Raw genomic sequence first — 24,069 nt, 5'->3', positions numbered from 1 at the left:
AGACACAAACTGAATCGATTGTTAGGGCTTTCTTCCGTTTTTCAGGCCTCCAGCTGTCAACGTCTGTGTTTTATTGGAGATAATTCTTTTCTAGCATGAAATTGACATTCCTTTTTCTATTTTTTTTTTTTTTAAACTAAAAGCGCTGCTTAAAAAAATCAAAGCAAACAAATGGTGTCCGCTGATCACCCAGGCTGGAGTTTAGCAGCAGAACATCGATAAGTGCCTGTGCGTTTTCACCATAGAGCTTTGGCAATATGTCTAACTCGCTACGTGTCCTTATTCACCCACCCAACCAGCCTCCCCCTTTTCCAGTTCTGTGAGCCCAGACCTCTGACTGGCAAAAATCCCCCTCCCCCGCCAACTCAGAACTTTCTCCAGCAGGCAGTGGACAAGTGACCATTTGTAATGAGATTGAGCTGGCTAAACTCATTTCACTTGCAGTGATCTAGAAGTGATCTCAGCTCTTCAGAGGTCAATTGCGAATGCCTCTCGAACTTTGGCACCTCGCCTGGTGAGATGCTCAGCTTGATGGTGGACTTTTTTTTTTTTTTTTTTTAAACCTTCTTGATCTCAACAAGAGATATTGATTCATCCTATACGTGTAGTCACCTGCTTAAGGTCAAACAGGGCCTCTATGAGGGTAGATGAAGGAGGGAGTTTGAGGGGAAGATCACTTGCTCCAGACTGCCTTTAAATACATTCAGGGTACCGGGTCTATACTTACCACCAGGTCTGGCGGTAAGCAATCGATCTTCTGAGATCGATCCCGGAAGTGCTCGCCGTTGACGCCGGTACTCCTGCTCCGCGAGAGGAGTACGCGGAGTCGACGGGGGAGCCTGTCTGCCACGTGTGGACCCGCGGTAAGTTCAAACTAAGATAGTTCGACTTCAGCTACGTGAATAACGTAGCTGAAGTTGCGTATCTTAGTTCGAAGTGGGGGGTTAGTGTGGACCAGCCCTCAGACTCAAGTCAGAATGCTTCTTCCGAAGCAGCTTTCCCATAGCAAACAGAACCGTGGGATTTGAACCGGAATGCGGGGGGGGGGGGGGGAGAGGAGAGACTCAGATTTTCCTCTCCACTTTCCTTTCCTACCCATGAGAGACATGCAAAGACCAACGATATCGTCTAACCCGAGAAGAGAAACGTGCCCATTCTTTCACGCTAAAGTGAAAAACAGGGATCTCTACCTAGGAATCAGAGCTTAGAACACCACCACACTAAAGGGCCTATTGCTAGCAATGCCTTGTTATTCATATGAAAATACAATAAACCAGACTGAATCAAAGTTTGTGAAAAATAAGTAGCCTATTATGACCCTAGGGTGCCTTTTAAGTGTTTTGTGACTCAGCAGAGTAGGTTTTGGGATCTGGGATATTAGCCCCTCATTCAAACCGCAGCCACAATTAGCACATTTGTGAGCAGCCTGGGACAAAAAGAAATCCTCATTCTTGTGGGTTCAGAACTTGGCTTAGTTTCTGCTGTAGCATCCATTAGTGAGGAAGGGTTTGCCACCAGTCCCATCTCTCCCTGCTCTTCCACCCAGCGTATGATTTTAGCCACAAACCATTTTCCTGGAGGAGGAAATTCTTTGGATTCTTACAGAACTCTCCCATCCTGTGCCTTACTTGCTAGTGAAGAGAAAACACCAAGGCAGAAGTGAGGGCTGAGAAAGAATTAGGTAGCAGCTGAATGAGCGTAAGAGAACTGATGCAGAGTGCTTTGCAAACTGGGTTACTGTAGATCAAAGCCCTCTTCCCTGAAGGGGGAGAAATCAGGTGTGCATGACGACATCCTTGAGTCTTGCCTCTTGGTGCACAAGACTGCCCTGGCATTGCCAAACTGGCACAACACCAAACTGCCTGCAACCACGGTGCACAGACAGCATGGCTTACCAGCACCTTGGCTCACTGAATAGCTTGGCTTACCTGCGTGGCCAGGCTCAGGACCTGCTGAACCAGCTCCTGCGTTTCTGAGGGCTTCTTTAAGAACAATTTCACTATAGCAGTCAGCAGGGTGAGCTGCACCTAAGATAAAGCAGGGACACAACAAAGAGATTAAATGAGCATCACTGGCATCAGTGCTGCCTCAACGTTAGCTTCAGCATGGGGGGGAGTGCAGAGCTACTGGAGTCCCTTGTTGCATACCAAGATTGTGGATGCTCGTTATAGTGTTTTAATGCCATGGCCGGCAACAAGCAGCTGCTAATAGTAAAACAAATGACATGCAAATGTGGGTGTTGCCTTCCCATGAAGCATGTTAGTATCTTACCCAATGGGTTAGCAGCTCAAATTGGTTTTAGCAGCTTGTCCTTTGTAAGTCCATGTCACAAACCATGTATAACATGCTGTCAGGGCAGCAGTGATCCCAGTGCAGACTACCCTATAGTTTACACCAGCACAATCTCTTAGTACCATGTGTGACAGGGTCAGGCCAGATGGCTATAGAGAGTGATAGAAGGTAGATACATTAGCCCCAGATTAAGCAGGTCCCTTTTCCCTGAGTAAGATAATGGGCTGTTCCAGAACAATCAGGAAGTTGCTGGAACCAATTAGGACAGGCAGGCTAATCAGGGCACCTGGTTTAAAAAGGACCTCACTTCAGTTAGTGAGGTGTATGCGAGGAGCTGGGAGCAAGAGGCGTGCAAGGAGCTGAGAACAAGAAGGTGTACGGCTGGAGGACTGAGGAGCACAAGCGTTATCAGACATGAGGAGGAAGGGTCCTGTGGTGAGGATAAAGAAGGTGTTTGGAGGAGGCCATGGAGAAGTAGCCCAGGGAGTTGTAGCTGTCAGGCAGCTGTTACAGGAGACACTGTAGACAGCTGCAATCCACAGGGCCCTGGGCTGGAACCCAGGGTAGAGGGCAGGCCCGGGTTCCCCCTTCCCCCAACTCCCTATTGGCTATAAGAGGTTAACTGAGTGAACGGCAGGTTTGAGCCACTGGCAGAAGTGGCCAAACTGAGGGCTCCCATGAATCTCTGAGGTGAGCAAACCCGCCAATAAGTGCAGGACCCACCAAGGCAGAGGAGGAACTTTGTCACGCATGGCAAATGGGGCAGTTATTTTAAGACCTATCGGGCTAATGTACATCAGGTTTCTCCTCTGCCCAGAGCAAAATCCACCTATCTGATGCACTGATCAATATTCTAGGAAGAAGCAAAACAAACCTTTTAAATCATCCTCCAGACAGCCAAGAAGGTCATTATTCCAGCCTCAGACTTAGGGTACCCCAGGCTGTTCAAACGTAACATATAGGGCCGGTTGAAATTTTTCCACCAAAATTGTACGACGGAAAATTGGGTTTTTGGCTCACAAAGTGTCCCTCCAAAAAGTGTCTGCTTTCCACATCAAGGTTTGATTTTTGTCACAAAACCAACATTAAAAAAAATGAAATAGGCTGATTTGGAGATGCTGTTGTAGTGCCTCATGGGAGTTGTAGTTCGGTTGCTTAATGTCCCCATTCTCCTTTATGGGCTGCACTCAGTGGCCAGACTGTATCTCCCACTGTGCATCAAACACCCTCCTAAAGAGGAGGGGACATGGGTGCATGATGGTAGATGCAGTCAGACAAGAGAAACTAGCCTATGGATGAGAATGGGAGCATGGGACAACCAAACTCCGCTTCCCATGAGGCACAGCATCAGCATTCCCAAATCAAAGTGTTTTGATTTTTGAATTTTAGCCAAAAATATCAGTTTTCTGTGGGGGAAAAACATTTTCCAACCAGCTCCACCAATCCAACAGTCTGCCACTTGTATACACTGCACGAGAACCTGAGAGATGGGGCGATGAGCACAGTTTTACCTGGGTGCTTTCATCATGGAAGCCCTCCAAAAAGCTCTCCAGCAGCTCATCCGCATTGTCAATTCTCTCTGCGTATTCACCCACTATCCAGATCATGGCAGCTCTGGCATCTGGCTCATCCAGGGAGTCGAGGTTCTCGCATAATGTGGCAATGATGCTCTCATACCTGATTTACCAGAGCACAGTCATTATCAAGGTCAAATCAAAGCATTATGTAACTGTAGCCAACTCACATCGGGCTGTTAACAGCAAAGCACCCTGACCCAAGCCAAAATGACTTACATTTTTATGATCCACAAGAGACGCATAACAAGGAAATTAATTACCTCAAGAAAGTATTCCTACACACTCCCCTTCCAAAGGAGAGTGTGTCAAAGGAGGTAGATTTCAAGGGCTCCTCAAGAGCTTTGTAATTTTTTCCCCTCCTTGTAGCAAGACTGTGCAAGAGAGAAACTCCAGGCACAGAGTCGCCTTCATTTCTCTCTTAAAAAAAAAAAAAAAGGATCTTTGATTCCACAGTTCAAATCAGCTGAATCACTTCCCTTGAGTCTGTATCAGATTCTGCATTTTCACTGGCAGCTCTTCCTGGCTGGAAATTCTAATCTGTGTATGATGCACCCCCAACCCCTAACGGGTTAGCTGGGACATGGCCATTGGCATGCGATCCTAGGTTTAATATTCTGTAAGTGCTTTCCCACACTCTGCTGATTATCCTGATGGTGCAGAGGGCATCTACCCTGGCACTGAGGAGGTTAATCATTAGTACCAACTGATCCTGGAGACTCAGCTGAAAGATACTGATGCATTATGCCTTAGCTAAATGGACAAGAGCCCATCGCACAAAAGAGCTAGAAGGGGGTACTGGCCCACCCTGTGATAACGCTAAGCGGTAGGAAAGCCCATACGCATTTCATTTGGTACCTCTGCCTGGAATCTCTTAAAGTGAAATGTGTTCATGAGTCTCCTACCCGTGCCAGTCATCCTGCCCATATACCAATAGTGAAATCAGACAGCAATCTGTTTGCAATCCAACATTAGAGTCCCTTTGTACCAGAGTCCGAATGGGTGCTGCTGTTCAGAGGGATGGCCACCACATGCACGAAAATCAGTTCTACTAACAATATGAGCTGCTAGCTAGGCTGCGCCAAGCAAAACCTAGGTTGTTTTCCGTTACGACATTACACCTGCGGTACTTGCACGTACTTGTTGGGATACTTGCGGAAGATGTCCCTGATGACAACAATGGCCTCTTGGACAACGTAGTTGACCTTGGTTTGGATGAGGTCCAGCAGCGTGCTCACGCAGCGCTCTGCGGATTGCTGAGGAGAGGAGAGACGCGGTACAGTCAGACGACAGCTGCAGTTCCAGACAAGCCAAAGAAACCGGACAGGCTGTGGTACACTTCCGCCCAGCACACCGCATGTAACTGGAGTGCAATGCACCAGGAGCAGGGGCAAGGCAATGAGGCTGCACTTTAGCTACTCTCACAAGATAAAGGATGGTAACCAGTTCAGAACACGTGTATGGACTTCCGGAGCATGTTCCATATGGTGATCCATGCCTGTGTATTACAGGGAATATCGATTCTTTGACCCCCTACTCTTGCCAAAGGACAAAGTCATGGCTGAAATGATTCTGTACCAGCAGGTGATTGGGTCTGCATACAGGCAGAAGTTATATGAATAGATACTATCTGCAGCAATACGTATGCCATCCCCTTGCTGGTTAATATATAGAACAGGCTACTACGTATGCACTGCAGGAGTTGCTTATCACTGTTCAGACATGAGTGGGGTACTTGGACAGGGGCTGTGCATGTGTTGGCGGGGAGGGGAGAGAGGAAGTAAAAAGCCATCGCTAGGGCTGGGTGAGTAGCACAAAGCAAGCACTGAAAAGGCAGTGACGGACCCAGGACTGGAACGAGTTTGCTGGACCCTCCTGAAGATTAGCTATTGCCAGTGCATCTTACTCAACAACTAGCTTGAAACCCCAGACTCGGACTCCATAAAAGTGGCAACAACTGGCCCCTAGAATGCTCTCCGTGCCATAGGGAGACCCTGCAAACTAGAGCTGTATTCATTAGGAGAGAGGAGATAAAGGGATACCACGAAGCAGGATGCCACAAAAGAGCTAAGTGGCTCAGACACCAGAGGGCCTGAAATGAAGATAGCCAACTGGGCGCTAGTGGAGTGCATGTGATGCCTCATTACACAGCAGGTGATTAATGTGAGGAACAGATTGCTCAAGGCAGTACACAAGCAGCCCCCATAAATATACTCATAAAGCATTCAGTATAGGGTACAAACAGTACTTAAGTGGATTTGCGATTTGAGTGAACTACACAATGTCAGAGCATTGGGGGAGGGTGGAAGAGGAACAAAAGGGGATTAAATCAGGAAAACTGGAAGCTCAGTTTGACAATGGGCATAAATCTCTAAAACAAACCTCAGCCTGATCTAAAGCCCTGACTTGGGCAAAGCAGAGAATGAGTCTCACCCACACCATTTGCCTCAGTCCATCTCTGCAGGCTTGCACTGAAAGCAGAAGACCTAGAAATTCCCAGTGACAGATACATGCTGAATACAAATCTCCTCTATTCACCACATTAGGTCTCCTTATTATTGCTCGATATGTACCACACTATTAAGATGGCAGGGGAAAAGCAATCTGAATTCTTGTAATTTAAAGGTGTCTGCCTTGATTACAGGCTGCTCCGATCTCTTCTCTCACTTGACAAAACATCATTTGAGGCCTGTCAACCAGAAGAGTCTCAGTGCAACCAATTTACAAATCTCATGCAGGCAGACCTGTGGGCTGTCTCTTCTGCACAAGGCTGTGCTTGGGGATCTCAGCAAGGCCCTAGGCCAAATACCATCTCTGCCAGCCAAGTAGCTATGCAAGATTGGGCTATTCATTCCCCCCCACCCCTGTATTGCCTGCTGGTGGATGTGGGGCAGTTCCAAAGCTTCACTCTCTGGGAACAAAGACTTCTTCTATTTTTTACTATATGATCTTAAAGAGACATGGGTCAGACTTGGGAAGTTCTTCATTGTCTAAGCGCTGAGAAATGCAAACAGTTAACAGGAAAAGCAAGTCAATGTTTGTAATTCTTTCCCGTTGAACACTGAAGTGCGATCTATTACACAGGGGACAACATTCATTGTTTAAATATGTGCAATTGATTTTTAGCGTTAGCCTCCCTTGAAAGGGAGCGGCCAGAAGGGGATTTGTTCAGGGAAGCAGTCCTCAAATCCCCATGGCAAGATGCACCCCCTTCTGTGGATGGTTAGCTATTTTTAAGATGGGCATTTCAGAGGTTCCTGCAGGTGGACACTTTACAAAAAAAAAAATACATCCTTTATTAAACTGGCCAGTTATAGGAGCCAGCACTAAAGCAGGCAGGGTTTTCATCTGGGGGGATACGAGTTAAAAAAAACAAACTGCTATATAGAAACCAAATGAAACCCAGTACAATTCTGCAGTGTCCTACAAGCTGAACAACAGAGGTACTATGACTGCAAGGTTTGTTAAAATGCTGCTGGTTTCTTAGATTGGACCAAAGTCCACTAATAACATGACTCCCTTCTCCCTGCCTCCCACCGGTCCCTAGTGCTTGTTACGTTAACTGCAGCTCTGCTACTTTCATGCAGTCTCTTCTTAGTCCTCTCTCAAGTTTACGCCTTTGGAGCCATGTTGAGGCTTCATTTGCACTCCTCCGATCACAGCTGCGGCCGGCGTGCTTCCCTTTCTCCCTGCAGCTGAGACGCAAGCCTCCAAACCCTCGCCAGATACCACAACTGCTCTAAGTCTCGAGTCACAGTAGATACAAATTTATTCCCAAGCCAACTCTTTTAGAAGAGACACAATTAGATGAAAGGCAGGATTCTTGAAGGCGGAGATGTGGTTCCCTGTGAATGCTCATTCATCATGAGCTCCCGCTGGTTGCGCCCTCTGTCAAAGGCAGATTTCTAAGTCATCAGAAACTTGAGCACTTGGATAGCTGAGAGAGTGCAGCGAACCTTCCATTAGTCCCCATACGCAGTGAAAACAGCCTGGAGAGTAAACTCTGGGGCACTGAGAACAGGTACTGATTAACCCAGAGATGAACGTCATTTTGCACTGTCATAGGCTGCAATGTACTTGCCACCTTTTAAATTTGGTTCTTGTCAGACGTAAACCGAACTATTCTGTAAAAGCAACGTCGTCAAAGGAAGGTTGCTAAAAGCAAGGTTTAACTCAGCCGATGAGGATATACAAGGGGATGGTTACATGGTAACGGGCTGCCACTGCAAATGAGCTGGGACTTCGTTAGCCTTTGTTCATGCTGGGCATGGCCCTCACACAGTACCTGATGGGAGAGACAGACTCCTACGGCATCCAGATACCTTGGGAATGCGCCAATGTTCATTCTGTATCGAGGAGGGACACGTGGCCCAACTTCTAACCTGAAGGGAATCTAAAGGGCCTGGAGTGGACTAGTCAAAGATTTGGCTGAGAAGCCTAGCTCCAAAACGTACCACCTCTAATTTGTCCAAACTGCTTAATAGCCTCAGCTCTTTCAATCTCAGATTCTCTTCTTCTCTCACGGTTGCTACTCTTCCAATAGCCTGTTCCCCTCTACTTGGCCACAGATGACGCACTCTGGCATCCAGCGACATTGCAGTCAGGAAATGCAGAGAGACCAGTGCTGATCACTGCCTCTGGGCAGCTTTGAGAGATGGAGGAGGAAACGCCATCGCAGGGACATATATTTTTCTATCAGCACTGATCTGAGCCAGAAGAACCAGGGAACAGCAAGGTGGTGGGGATAAGAGGGCTAATCGAAGGCCATATATCCTGCAGATGGATGAAGCAGTCGGAGGCTTTGTCTACATACAAACTTGCACCGGTTAGTCAAAGTGGTTCAAACCTGTGTGGATACTCTTGTTTCCATTTAAATCAGGCTTGTTTGGGAAATAAGACTGTCCACACAGCTTTTTCCACTGGCTTATCTAAGTCACTAACTACAAACCGAACCTTACACTATAAGCCTTCACTCTTCACAGTGATAGCTGTCTAGCACCTTTCAGAACAACTAGATTTGCTTTAAAAGTTAAATCAATACACCACCTTAATACTGTCATTTGTAGGTGGCTGTTGAACTGACAAGGGATCTTTTCCACTGTTGTTCTGGATAACTGCAAATGTTCATAGAAAGCCATTCACATGAGTCAGACTAACAGACATCTGAATAAAGCTCCACGTTTTACAGATCTTTAAAACTAGACAACCCGACAGTCATTTTGAGTGTGTGTGTTCCATTTTGCAATTGACTTCAACTCCAAATGCTGAAAAAAATAAAAACAATCCCCAATACTTTTTGTAGGTCCTATTCAAATGGAACCGGGACACAAGCCACTCCTTGATTGCACTGAGTCCTCTGCATTCCTTATGCAACCAATAGGACCTCTCCTTTAAAGATCCAGCTCACGGCGACTAGGGCATTCTTAACTGGTGTAAATTGTCATCGCTCCACTGAAGCCAATAGAGTGATGACAATTTACATCAGACGACCGATTTGCCCAGTATCCTTCCAGTAGGCTGGGATCCAAGAGAAAGAGGACAATTTTGTGGTTAAGGCACTGAGCTGGGACTCAGGAGATCCGAGTTCCATTCCAGACTCTGTCACACACATACAAAACGTATGACCTGGGGCAAGTGACTCAATCGCTAAAATAGGGATAAGAAACCTTTCCTACCACACAAGACCGAAGGGGAGAAATCCATTCAGATTTCTGAAGTGCTCAGACATTGTGGCGATGAGTAAAGCCTATAAACCAATGTCGGGTACTTGCCTCGACCTTGATAGCACATCGTCCAATAGCTCGCACAGCCTTGCGGACAAAGTCGACATCCACCTCGGTAGCGTACTCCTTGAGTTCCGCCAGGACCTGTTGGGAAAAGCATCACACAAAACACGAATCATTTGAGTAACATTTCCATTGTCCCCTCCTCCATCTCTCCCTAGCCATGCTGCTTAGGTACTTGAAAATTAAATGAAGCTACCGATCCCCAGAGCGCAGAGAGCTTTAAATATTCTGGGCTCAAAGTATTTAGTTGGGTTAATGTAAAATGTGCCCATCCATAGTTCTAGGCACATGTACAACATTAACGCCGTCCTTAAACACCAAAAGCAGCCGCTACATCCACCAACATTTAGCGAAGAACCAGTTTGGAGGAGACAATCAGTCCAGCAGGGCCCAATGGGCACAAGAGGAAAGAAAGTTAAGGGTTATTCTCAAATTGCCCATACCAACCCCTTGGCAACACAACCAGCCGTTTTGGACTTTAGAGTCACTGCTTCTGTGGGGTCTATAAGGAGGTAGAGGAAGGAATGGGAGGTAAGCAGTAGGGTCCTGGATTATTCCCCAGTACACAGAGTACTTTTCTTCTCCAGTGCTGCCCATCCCTTTATCTATTGGCTCAGAGCTCTGGGGGACACCAACAATCCTGTATGGAGATTGTAGCACAGCTTGTTATGCAGACAAGATTGTTTCTTGACACACAAAAAGTTGTATGTAAAATAAAGTCAACTTTACCCCTTGCCTTGACTGCTATGTAATATATGGAAACCCTGCAAGAATTCTCTCCAGGAATTGCCAGGATCTTATAAGACTCTGAAGGATCATTTGGTTTAGAAACAGTTCTGCCAAAATCAAAGCTTCTGGTTATTTCTTTTATTAGCCCTAAGGACACAGAAAGCTTTTGGTTTCCAAAGCTCATGCACTCCTGCTTAAGTCTCACATCGTTTTCCACGTGTGACATCAGGGACCTGCTGTGGATTTTATTGTGATGTCACAAATGCAATTTGGGTTGCAAGTGAGAAACAAACAGCACGAAATGGGAGACTTGTTTGAAGAACCTGGGCTCACTGCTCTGACAGCGTAAAAGGGCCCTGAAGTGGGTGAGCAACAAGCGAATAAACACAGCAGAGGCAATGTGTGGGCAGAGCAGCTTTTATGAATGCAGTTTTAGTATTTCAGTGTATGATATTTTATATATGGCCACACAACACGACAAACAGTGCCATCAATAGCTTCATAAGCAGTAGCTTACGTAGAGCTGTATTTCTGCAAAGTGCTGTACCAATACCAGCTACGTCTCAGAACACCTCAGAGGCAAGTATTCCCATTTCACAAATGGGGAAACTGAGGAACAGATTAAATATCTTGTCCCAAGTGGAGAAACAGAGTGGATAAGAGAGGGAGCAACGGGTTTATTCTCAGTAGCTTCCACTTTAGACCATTATTGAGCTCTGTGATTGAGCTTTGCCTGTTTTATAAACGTGGCTTTAGAACCGGGAAGGGGACTTGAGAGTTCCAGGTTCTCAGCTTCTCCAGACTACTCTGCCTCTCTTGAAAATCAGCTGCATTATCTAGCAGAAGGCACTTCAAAATTTAGTGAGGAATCTGCAGACCAAAATCCAAGAGGAGCGCTACACATATATATTCCTGGCAATTGGTTTTCCACAGATTTTCCATGTGCCCCGCAAATCAGACACGGGGCTGCCTTGCTCCATCACTTCCCATAAAGTGCAACACAAACAGCTATTTTAAGATGCCACATTAAACAAGAATATTTAGTTATAAATGGAACAGGATGGCACATCAGCAGCAACTGGAATCGCTCTGTGTTAACAAAGAGGGGCTAGTGCTTGAAACACACCCTAGGAGAGAAGGGATAGACCATGGTGGAATTTCAGATACTGGGATGACAGGACAGAAGCAGCATAGAATGGGAATATGAACATAGAGTAGTCAGGAAGTCACAAGTTCTAATCTTGACCCTGCCAACAACTCATATGCAAGTTACTTCAGCTCTGTTTGTTTCTGCAACTCCGGTCTGTAAAATGTACCCCCTACCTAACAAGTGTGTTGTGAGGTTTGTACAATGCTATTAACATGTAAAGCACTAAGGAATTTCCAACCCCTCCGTTAAGTAACTGCAGACTGTACACTGTGCCAGAGATAACACTGATTTGCTGCTGTTTATTGTACAGCAGTTCAGAGAACACTTTTAGAGGTATTAATTTGTGCATAAATCCTCCCTAACGGCATGCATTCTGGAGCTGGTATATACCATCTATCGGGGATATGATCGCAGTTGGAGTAACTGACCTGGGCAATGTTTGCCTGGGATGCCAGGCGGATCATGATGTCCAGCTTCTCCAGTTTGACATAGATGGGGTCGTTGTACTTCACAAAGAATACCTTGATTTCTTGCTTCAAGATTTCAGGCCTGGGGAACACACACACACAACAGAATTGCACACACTTGTAACTCAATGACTTTCCATTTCAACAACGATGACCTGATTTTGAGGACCACCGTAGCTTTTGCTAAGAATGCAGTGGTATCAGCGCCTATCAGTGATTTGCACACAAATATATTAGAACTGCATTTCAAATTAAAACGCATCTTTTACCTCCAAGCCTTCTGGTTTTTTATGCTGCTGGGTTCAAGCCGCTTTAACTCTGCCTACTTCCCCACCTGCCCTCCACCCACGCATAACACCCTCCCAACACAGAATGCCACCTACACAACCAGATTCTCTCCTTCAGTGGCTAGACACCTATATCAACATACAGCCACTTTTCCCAAGTGTACCAGCTCCTGTGTCACACCCATCCCATGTTCTCAATATCATCAAGAGATCACAGTATTTGAACCTGCTGAGAAAACAAATGTTGATCCCCTTCTCCCAGTTTAGATTCTTTGATTGACAGTGGAGGGAAGGCTCTTTTGTACCTCCATGGCAGGGAGAAGGGAGAAAAGGAATGCATGTCCCAAATCGCCTTCCCCAAGAAGTCTTGGCTGGCTGAAGAAACACAACAGTGATGCTGGTAGAACCAATCAGCTGTAAAAACAGTCAATGACTCCAGCCGACAACTGTGTGTTCAAGGATACAGGAAACAGGACTAGTCAACCAACTCCTCAGAGCCCGAGGTTGGGTCATCACAATTAGCACTCCTGGACACACAAACTTCTGAATGGATTAACTCAGTCAGATCCCCTTTCACCACACCCAGTGAGAGCAGCACTCTGGCCTGTACCTTTTCTGCACAATTAAGTTGATGTTTCTCAGGGCAACATACTGAACTTCAGGCTCTCCGGACAGCAGCGTGACAAGCGGAGGGGCCAGTTTCTTGAGCAGCATGTTGTAATAGTCAGACTCCTTGGGTAAGAGCTCCAGGAACTTCATCAAGACTTTCACGGCAGAAAGCACCACGGCCGAGTTGGCATGAGACAGCCGGGGAGTCACCCGCTCACAGATGCTAGAGACAGAAAAGACTATGTGGATTTTCAGATTATTTCTGAATTTCTCCTATAAGCCCTCAGCTGAACGGGGGCCTCTCAGAAACACATGGACCCAGGAACCCATGGTTGGTAAGTAACCCCTTGCAGTCAGACATCAGCCATGCCAACCGCCATATAAGGCGGCAACTGCATTTATATTCCATCCACTTCCACACCCTGACTTTTAGAGACTTTAAATATGAAGAGTGAGCGGGGCATGTTCTGAGCTGTTCAGCAGGCAGCCCCATTCGGGTGAAGCTAGGACAACACAGGCCTGGTGCTTGGAGATCTCTGTAGGTTCCTAGACCTGATTAAGAGCCTGTTTTCTGAAACAAGACAAGGAAATCTTAAAACATCAAGGATGAGGGGAAAATTCATCCTATAGATTCAAAAATGCAGGCACTGAAAAAACCCAGCAAATTAAAGCAGGCTTGCATAAATACATTAGGCTTGTGCCCTTTTAGCTTCTTTACGAAGGATTCAGAAAGCAGAAGAAGGTGATTTTTTTTTAAACAGTGCTTTTTTCTGCTTGTTTTTTCCCTACTACTCAAGATGTAGAGATTGGTCTTTCCTGGCTTTGGTGGAGGACCAGGGAAGGTCTAACACATGTTTGCTAGGACTTCTTAACATCTTAACTGAAGGGCGTGGGTGGGGGTAATGAATCTAATACAAGCTCTTCTGTTCAATGTCAGTCACTGAAGTTAAAGAGGTATTCCCAAAAACAGTGAGTTTTAAACAGTGACAGAAATCCCTTCCCCATTTCATCCCTCAACTTTATCGTCAGTCCCATGATGCCATAATTTAGACTAGTTTTCTTGGCACCATCGAATTTTCCAGCCTAGACAGAACCTGAAATAGTGTGAGAAAACAAGCTGTTTTATACAACGAAAACAAAAGTCTTTCAGGCCCTTCTTTACATACAAAGAGCAAAAAAAAGGGGCACAGAGCCCAGTTTTTTTTCTACGTCTCCTTTAAGAGGCATAGTCCTACCAGCTTCTGGGTTGTGCAGAGTGCATGTGCCAATTGCCATACCACCATTGGTTTTGACGGATCCATTGCTGGACCGGTGGTTTGCTATGAAGAGTCTAGCCCTTTAAAGGAACCATGGTGAGCAGAGAGGTGGGATCTGTGCAACTTAGTAGCAGTTCCCAATGGATTCTTGTGTGTGCAATACCTGGAATATCAAACTCTCACGGCTTTTCAAGCTGCTTTATTTGAAGGCTATTCGAGGCCTGTATGGCAGCCCATTACATCAAGCTCCCACCCTCAGACAGGTGATGGGACACTGCAGCGAATCCATCAGAACTTTTACTTCAGAAAGGCCACTAGCCACACACGAAGGTGTGAGCCAGCGCGTGTACCTCTGAGCCTCGCGGTCATCCTTGGGGTTGTAGTTAGACAGACAGTCCAGAATGAAGATCTGGCCCCATTCGGTGCATTCGTTCAGGGCCGTCAGCAGCTTGTTAATGTTCTGAGGGTTTAGATCCAGCAAGTTACTGTTGGGATGCGACTCGCTGATCTCCGACAAGGCAGCCACCGCGTTAGCCACCACCTAGGAGAGGAAGAGAAGAGGAGAGGAGAGGCATTCACGGTTCGTGTGTCACCCAGGACTCGAGGGATTAACTTGGCTTAGCACATGTTATGCAGCTGGGCCATGTTTGAGACTTTGCCTCGATGTCATGGCCTATAAGTAGCTGTCACCAAACCCTTCAGAGACCCATGTTAATCTGACAGTGCAGTGGCAACTCATGGGAGACCCAAAGTTTCAAGGCAATCTTGCAATTTGCTCTTCATGGGCTGCCCAAAGTTAGAGTCCCTCCTAAAATGCTCTGGGTAGCTGAGGGAGGAAGGAGAGGGGGAAAAACTGCATTGCTGTTAGGATACCACTGCTGATAAAGCATGAGACCACTAGGGGCCCATAGCAGAGCAGATGGTGCAGAGAGCATCATGTCCACGGAGGATATGTAAAAGATGGGTCAGGTAGAGAGAGGCTAAAGGCGTGGCCTATCCGTGCTGTCCAAAGGAACATGGCCTTTCCTACAAGCACTGCCTTTTGCAATACTAATTCCGGGTATGCAGCCAAGAAAGATGTCAGTACACAGTGGAGCAGTGGTGTGGGCCAGGTAGGCAAAATACCCCAGCTAGCTACAGGCTTCAAACATCTATTCAGATTGACAGGATCTTCCTGACCTTAACTTGGGTTGAGGCCAGCCTCTCTCACTTCCAACGAGGAGAGACGGTTAACTCTGTTCTTTGTTGATCACAGTCTGCCGCGTGACAGGGTAACCAGTTTCCCTATGGGCACTGGAAGTGGTACATGAAGCCTATTTTGCCCCCTAGCCAGTCCCTGTAAGCCTCAGTCTGAGCTGTTTGAATGGCACTAGAATGTCTACAGAACGTTCTTCCTATGTGAAAAGCACTTACTAAGAAATGAAAACTCTCTATCACACGGCAAGGATCTGCCGAGGAATGCAGTTTGAAAGGAGGCAACATGCAGATTTTGAAGCAGGTGATTCTCCCAACTGGTTGTCTAACAGACAAGAACCGTCCCTGATTACAAGTCCTTCCCACTACAGTCATTTGTCTACCGGGTGCTGTACAGGATCTAGTTACTGCAAATACCGCAGTACATTACACGTGGTAGTAGCCAAAGTACATACCTGGACTTCTAGTCCACTGTAGCAGCATTCACTTGGGACGTTACTGCCTGGCGATTCACAGCCTGGCTTTCCGGGCAGTAACAAGCCCCTAGTTCCATAGTCAAATAACAAGACCTTCTCTCTCACATGTAATCTGGGAGTTCAGGAGCTGTATATCCTAACCTGGCGTCATACGCAGATTCTTAATACAGAACAGTTACCCAATATAGCAACAAAAAAGCTTCTGTCGCTGAAAATGCACATTGGGTGCTATGGAGCTGTAAGCCGGAGTTCAACACATAGAACTACCCAATATCACACTATATAAAACTCTGTAAAATGGAGATGATGCTGACCTTTCCCATCAAGTGCTTTTGTAACACCGACAGACCCCGGTCGTTGGCGGGCGGGATCAAACCTGAGACTTCTGGAGCTAAATGCATGAACCTCTACTGCATGAGCTAAAAGCCAACTGGCTGTTAGCTATGGCTGTAGAGCAGATTCAATCTCTCTCTCTTGGTCTCGGTGTCACTAGATGGGACAGAACACCACACCCAGGAGGTGTGTGGGTTACACTTTGAGAACTACTGATGAAAAGTGCCATATAAGAGCTAGATATCATTTTCATTAGAGATATAAAAACGGAATACAACAATGCACATCGGATGCAGGGAAACCCACATCTAACGTTCATCTGCTAAAGTGTCCCCCAGGTTTCTAGTACTAAATTGTTTGACCTTCGGTTACAGAACCACCTCTATAAAAGTCTGCTGCTCCACTGGATGGTTTCTTTAGGTTTCCCTGTACACTGCTCTGAAAAGGACATGAATATTGCAAATATTTTACAATCCTGCAAAAGTTTTACAAAGCATCAGTCACCAGTTGCTACAGAACCAGTGTTCCAGAACCACAGCGAACGTACGCGCGTGTGCATGCCATTTTGTATTTCAGCTCTAGATGCCATAATGCTGAGTGCTTTAAAAAAAACCCTAGAGATTGATTTCCTTAGCTGAGCGATTCTTCCATTGCTAACCAAGAGAGGATCCTCCATGCTGCCAGCTGCCAATGCCGCTCTGACCTAACAGCCTCCTCGGATTCCCTGCTCAATCATCACACTAGCTAATTTATTTATACATCCCAAACCATGCACCCCCCAACGGCATCAAGTGGTATCCTGCTCCTGTTTGCATCAGCCCTGTTTCAGTACCTACCTGTCCATCATAAATCACACGGCACAACGAGGACTAATGCTGGGCCTGGGTCAGATTTGATACCCACCCCCAAAGCATCTGGGGGGCTTCAGTCTCTCCTTTACTAATCCCAGACAAAACCCCTGGTCTGAATCACTGACTATCACAAACTGGCTGATTTCACCTCTCACCTGGCTTTTGGCAAACGTCACATTTAAACACTATTCCAAGGCAGTTGTAGCAAGCGCGGTTAATAACAGTCTGGCCGAACGGTGATAGTTTTGCATTTAGGCTCAGATTCCCCCAGGGAGTTGGGCACTCAAATGAAGTTTCAGTGGGATCTGGATACTTAAATCACTGAGGCGCCTTCAAAAATCCCATGCTGGAGGCTATTACAGTGTATTTAGCACCATAAACATACATGGTGCATTACAGCACTAGTGAGAACCATTCTCTGGAGCTAATCTAACAGGCTCCACCAGGCCCCGGAGAAACCTGCATTAAGCAGCTGTGCTGCGTTTGTGAATGTTCCCCTCTGGCAGCTCAGCCACACAGCTCAATGCAAATGGCAGAGGGAAATATATTAACAAGGGAGCAGGAGGTGGCTGGGTGGGAAGAGAGTGGGTCTTTCTCTACCAACCTCCATGGAAAGGGGCGGGAGTGGAGGTAAACCAGGGGGGGGAGACAGGATGCTCACCAGAATGAGCAATCAGATTACTTTGTTATTATCTAAGGCTAATTGGAAATTAAACCAAGTGTGTAATGCAGCTAATGAAGTGTAATGTTCTGCTGCTTAAAACAGGAATCTTCCACTTACTAGCCCATTAAAACGAGGAAGAAAACAGAGAAAAGCAGGTGAACAGATTAAGGAGCTCCAGAGAGATGTGGCTGGCGGGTTTATATGCAGAGAGAAGCAACCAATGCTCACCAAGGAGGCTTTAGCACCAACACTGACAGGTGCTTTAGGATCTTCTGCTCATACTCAGTCATACCACTTTCCTACAACAACTCACCTCAACATTGCAAGTTGCCTCCTGCACAACAGTTTAAGATACATTCACGTTAAATGGCGCAAGTGGCCGAACCGGATAGCTCAGATTAGGGCCACCGGGCCCTTCACCCGGTTTATTTATGTGATGGGCGCAGGTGACCTCTGGCTAAATGCCAAGTACTGTCCCTGCCCGGTGATTGGAACAGGCACTGCCCTGGTCTGAGCACAGGATTGAAAACTAGTAACTCCCCATGACACAGATTTCCTCTGGAGCTTCGGGGAAGTCATAGTCCTCCACTTCCATTTCCCCTTCAGAGGTCTGGCGCGTGAAGGTCGGACGTGCTTGGAGGTTAAGTGCTATATAAGTGATCAGTATTTAATCCAGTCCTGAAAACGGCTTTCCACGTTTGTTTAAACCATTAAACATCCTCTAACTTGCTCTTTATGGCAGTGGGATTGGTTTTTTGGGTGGGGCGTGGGGGCGGGGGAGAAGGAAAAATGATGCTAGATTTCAGCAGGCACTTATTTTGTGCAGTGGGATGGGTTTTAGGGGAGAGAAGGAAGAGGGCCTAGATTTCAGCAGGCATGCTGGAGCACACTTATTTTTTAAAGTCTTTCCCCTTCCCTCCAGGCAGCGCTAGCCTGCTGCTTTCTGCCAGACTAAAAGATCATGCTCCTTCTCATCTCGCTTTGGGGAATGAGGGGGCTTTGGCAGCGTGATGAGAAGCAAGATTCACTCTAGCTTTAAACTCTGCTTGATGAACTGCTCTTTCCAGGCAGCAGAGAAACTAGCTAGGGACGCACACGCCAACCTCAACACTGTGAACTGTTTGCTTCTCTGGCGTGGCTGTGAGCACATCGTGCAGGGAACACAGAGTTCTGCTAGACGGCTGGGATAGCCTGCGCTGCCGTAAGACTCCCTGGTTAGTGCTGTTTCATCCCTCCACCCCCACCCCGCCGCCCCCAAAAGAATTTCCAATCCTACTCACTCAAGTATTCATCATCTCCTACCAGGGTTTGTCTCACCACTTTCCCAAAGACGCACTTTGAAATCTCCCTTGCAGTTGCTCTCTCTGGCGCCATCCAGTGGCAAAAAGATTATCACTGTCCTTGCACAGGCATGTTACCATTTAAAACAGAGGCATGAGACACTGTCCAAACCCTCACAACCCAACCAAGCTAGGTCTGGGCAGCCATGTCGAAAATACTGCTGGGGGAAGGAGCCCAGAAGCTGAAGGAAAGGTCACATTTTCTGACAAGTGCACACTTCAGGTATAGCCAGCAAACAACAGCTGAAAAAATGCCATTCTGTTCCAAAAAATAAAAGCCAGACACTCATCGCTAGATAAAGCTGCCTCAGAGTCAGAGCACTGATTGATATTCAAGATCTTGGAATGATCCATTCAGCTGAACAGTCCAACACCTAGGAAATTAGAAGTATCTTGTAGCAGGTGTTAAATTATTGCTCAGTAATAGGAAGGAGACCGTCCTATGAATTTTGGCAGCTAACCTTTATAAATTTACAGCATCTGCTACGATCCATGCTCCCCACCCACCGCACACACCCCTGTTTAAAACCAATGTGGTGTCCGATTTGCATTTTTAAGTAAAATGCAACACAACTAAGTGGCTGGTTTCTCAGCTTCTTGGGCCTTCTGAATTAAATACATCGTAACCTAAACACTCCTGCTCAGTTAGTAACCATACTCCCCCAATCACTCATCTGTGCTTTGGTTCTCTGAACGATACACGATGCAGTAATGGTTACACTGCTTGATAAAGGTATATGATTTGTGTACGGCGCTTTGACGCTATGTGGCAATGGGTGCTATAGGAAAAATGTAAGATAGCCATGGGATATAAAGCCCACAGCTAAGTGCTCACAGCTGTGGGCCATTTTCCTGGTAAGGAATTGTTTCTTTAGGTTTGGGTATGACCAGTCCCATCTGAGGGGAAAGCACAACAGGAAAACCTAAGAGATATTCAACCCCAGGCCTATTTGTCTTGCTCACTTATGAACTGAGTCGGGAGCTTGGTAGATAGAAAACAGCAAATGAGTGAATTCTACTATATCAGCAAAGGCCTCTATATTCTCCATGCCCCAGGGAGTTTCCCTTAGTTTTCCCATACCAACAGTTCTTTCGGTTCCATCTCGATCTGGCAATCTCTTAGTTCTCAGCTGCTTAGAACACGATTGGACAACTCTCCTTTGGCCCAAACGGGACAGAGGCGGCACAGCATGCAGAGGCGAACTGCACTGCTAGTCTCATTGCAAAGAAGTGATCAAACATGAATATCTCGGGGGGCAGTTGTCACTGCAAAGGGAACAAAATAGGCAGCACAGAACATTTCTCTTTAGCTTCTTGGTGCAGAGTTGGCCCCCAAAAGTTTGTATAAGATTCCCCCACTTTCTGCATCAGTTAGTGACATGCCAAAACTCAAACACTATAGAGAAGTATTTGTGCATTTTCGCATTAGTTCAGTGAGGTATGAAATGTAATTTGTGACTGAACACAGGTGGGCACTGGAAGATTGGGCCACTTCTGCTGAATGAGGATGGGATAGGAATCCAGCAACAACACTCCTCTCTGGTATGTGCAATGGACTTCTGGGTCTAACAAAAGGGAGTTCTTCATTCTCCCCTTCACACTCTAAGGGTATGTCTACACTACGGGATTAATCCGAATTTAGATAATTCGAATTTGGGAAACAGGTTGTATAAATTCGATTGTGCGCGGCCACACTAAGCACATTAATTCGGTTTTTAACCACATTAATTCGGTGGTGTGCGGCCACACTACCCCATTTATTTTAATCACATTAATTCGGATGTGTGCGGCCACACTAACCCTAATTCGAATTAACAAAATCGATTTTGGCGCTACTCCGCTCGTCGAGGTGGAGTACAGAAATCGATTTAAAGTGCCCTTTAATTCGAACTAAATGGCTCTGTTGTGTGGACAGGTGAAGGGTTAATTCGAATTAACGCTGCTAAATCCGAATTAATCCCGTAGTGTAGACCAGGCCTAAGCCAGCCAGCAGCAGAGGCATATTAACCAGTGCCCTCTGCAGGAGCAGTGTGGCCATATCTGGCCCAGGATGTAGTTGCTTGGGGACACCAAAGGGAGGCAGTCATCTTGCAAAAGACAAGCTGGGCAGAGGAGGAAGAAACTTCAGCCTCAGATGGCCAGGAGGCACAGCAAAGTCAGAGGCACAGCAGCCACAGTGCAGTGGACTCATATAAGCCCCAGACCAGTCAGCAAATGGGTAAGGAGGAGGAAATCCCCAACTCCAGCTGGGGAACGGAGTTCGTTTCTTTGGTAGGTCTTCCATAGCACAGGAAACCAGGCGCTGGGAAGACTGGCAGCAAAAAGTCACAAGGGTAATGGCAATCGGCTTCCTCCTTTGGAAAAAATATACCATCTAGCTCTTACATAGCATCGATAGCTGCTTTTGTAAAGCACTGTGAGATCTATCAGCCCCATTTTAAAGTTGGGGAAACTGAGGAAGGGAGGGGACATGACTTGCCCACGGTCACCCAGCAGGGGAGTGGCAGAGTCCCCGAGTCCAGTGCTCTCTCCACAAGGAAGAAAAGTACTGCATGGTGGTATTTTCATATTGAATTCAATCAACATCCCTGTTTTTAAAATTGAAACAAATCCACCACAAATGTTGCCCTCCAGAGTGCTGCAGAAGATACAGCCAGCTACAGAACACAATCACCTTCCCCTAAGTCCCCAGGACTCGGCTCTGCTACTCAGAGAGCATCTGAGTGCTCTAACAGGGACAACCCCATCACAGCCCTTTTTCAGTTCCCCTCACTCCCTGTACGTTCCTTCAGGAACATGCAACTAATTCAAGTTCTACCATGAAAGCCAGATGCTTGCATGCAAAGCGTCTGAGAGCAAGTGAAGCGCTCTCCTCTGCTGTATGAGCGAAGGTTCAGAGTGTAGGCAAAACTGTTCCCTTCTGGCCTTTGCGTGGGCTCAGTGGCTGTGCATATTTGTGGATGGTGTTAACAAGATAAATCGCCCAGATAGCACCGTTAGCGGAAACAGTTCTCTCATTCTCCTTTCCACCTGACGCTCATTTGTTCCTGTTCTTCGGAAGGACAGTCCCACTCAGAAACATGAACCCACTTCACCTGGCTGGAGAAATAAGAGTCTGCCACTGCAAACGGACTCAGATGCAGAGAGCAGCTTCCTGCGTCAGTTGCGAAAGATTCTTTTCCCGCAAAAATGGGACAAATCAGCCTCCTCAACAAAGATGGGCAATGGAGATTTAGCTTTACCACCACTATTTATACTCCTCAGAACACAGGAGTTTCTGAATGACTAGTACAACTCCGATTACCTGATCTCTAAAGAACCAGCATTCACAGGCAGTGAAATGGAGATGAGATTAGCAACCAAATGAATGGTCTGGGAGGAGGGAAACGGTCTCCATTTGGTACCACCCACCCGACAGCTTCCTCCCATCAGCCAAATTGTGGTACACCAACCCCATATCCAGACCTCCCTTCCTCACCACACATGTATTTGGATTTTACAACCTTGCCATGGGTCAGAGCCATTCAGCCTTTGTACTGCATTAGCACTGGCCAATTCGGTTTTCTACGAACAAAAATCATTTGTTATTCACTGATGTACAGAGACTAGCAAAAAGAATCTAGGCGTTAGCACAGATTGCTCCCTCTTCTACTCCCAGATCTTCTGACTTCAGGGACCCAGTAAGTTGTTACTACCTCTTATTCCTCTTAACCATGCAGAGAACCAATACAACTCAGAACACGAGCTGAATTCTCTTCCTTCGTGTGTACAACACGGAAAATCCCCTGAAGACAATGGGGTGACGTGGGTGGAAATAGAGACACGTTCTGAAGATAATGGGCTCGCAGAGATGCCACCAAGGCCATAGATTGAAGGTGGCTGGGTTTCACAGGTAACTTGGCCTGGTGATGGTGCATTAGGGAAGAACTCAGCTTGAGCCACAGAACCCAGGTTGAGTTTGTAGGACCCACAGAAAAACATCTGTTCCCTCGTAAATTGATGCAGTAGGGTATGAAAACAAGGCAAACATGGAACTCTGCTATGCTATTTTTAGTCACTCTACAGAGCAGAACTGCATTTTAATTGGAGATGCTCATTAAGGCTTACTAAAGACTAAAGAGAAGAGATGTTGCAACACTGAACTAGTGTTCAGTACTAAAAACCTGAGGGCATGAAGTAATGGGAGGAGATACTAACTCAGCACAAATCGAATGTAGGGAAGATCCCTGCAGAGAACAGCGATTCCGCAGATTAAGAGTTATCAAAGGGAGCCATAGAATCCAGGAGAGAACAATAGTGTTGGACCCAAGTAATGAAAGGATGGGTCTGGACATCCTGTTTCCCTTAATGTTTATATTGCTGAAAAGAGTCGACCAGCTCAGTGTTATGAACCCCAAGTGAATTAGCAACAGAGCAGATGGAGTTCATGTTCCCTTTAGTACAGTGCTGCCACCTTGTGGTTTAGTTATTAATTGCCAAGTCAGAGACAAAAGCCAAAACCCAATCTATTGTGCAGATGGAAATACACCTCTAACCCGATATAACGCGACCCGATACAACACGAATTCGGATATAACGCGGTAAAGCAGTGCTCCGGGGGGGGGCAGGGCTGCGCACTCCGGCAGATCAAAGCAAGTTCGATAGAACGCGGTTTCACCTATAATGCGGTAAGATTTTTTGGCTCCCGAGGACAGCGTTATATCAGGGTAGAGGTGTACTGAAAAGACTGGTAATCAGCCCCTCTCTTTACATGCGATTCAAAACCTAAGAAGAAAATTCAGTACCAACATCCCATGCATACCAAGAAAGAGTTCACTAGAAGCACATCATCCTGGGCTGTCATTAACATGAACAGGTAAACTTTTTAAAATATACATTGCTTGAAATCTAAACCAGTAGCTATTACGAATGTTCAAAGAACCTCATAATCAGGGCCAGGCCGGATCATTTACCTACTGCTGTGGCTTTGTTAACAATGTCGGCAGGTCTTGTTAAGAGTAGCTATCAACTCCAGTGATTTGCCGTATCAGGAAATAGAACAATTCCACCCAAGTCAGTAAA

General features: G+C 46.4%; 1 protein-coding gene across 3 annotated transcripts in view; it reads right to left on the bottom strand.

Moving 5' to 3' along the window:
• AP2B1 (adaptor related protein complex 2 subunit beta 1) overlaps positions 1-24,069 on the bottom strand; it is a 98,495-nt gene that overhangs the window by 53,946 nt on the left and 20,480 nt on the right. For all 3 annotated transcript variants that reach the window (XM_026656418.2, XM_026656417.2, XM_026656419.2), the window contains exons 6-12: positions 14,501-14,691; positions 12,896-13,117; positions 11,960-12,080; positions 9,638-9,733; positions 5,007-5,122; positions 3,804-3,969; positions 1,929-2,027 (exon numbers count right to left, since the gene is read on the bottom strand). In XM_026656418.2, coding sequence (XP_026512203.1) covers positions 1,929-2,027; positions 3,804-3,969; positions 5,007-5,122; positions 9,638-9,733; positions 11,960-12,080; positions 12,896-13,117; positions 14,501-14,691 — 1,011 coding nt within the window. The remainder of the gene's footprint in view (positions 1-1,928; positions 2,028-3,803; positions 3,970-5,006; positions 5,123-9,637; positions 9,734-11,959; positions 12,081-12,895; positions 13,118-14,500; positions 14,692-24,069) is intronic.

The sequence above is a fragment of the Terrapene carolina genome, unplaced genomic scaffold, assembly GCF_002925995.2.
Source record: "Terrapene carolina triunguis isolate 2854851 unplaced genomic scaffold, T_m_triunguis-2.0 Scaffold231, whole genome shotgun sequence".
NCBI classification, from domain to species: Eukaryota; Metazoa; Chordata; order Testudines; family Emydidae; genus Terrapene; species Terrapene triunguis.
This window is presented reverse-complemented; position numbering and strand designations above follow the sequence as displayed.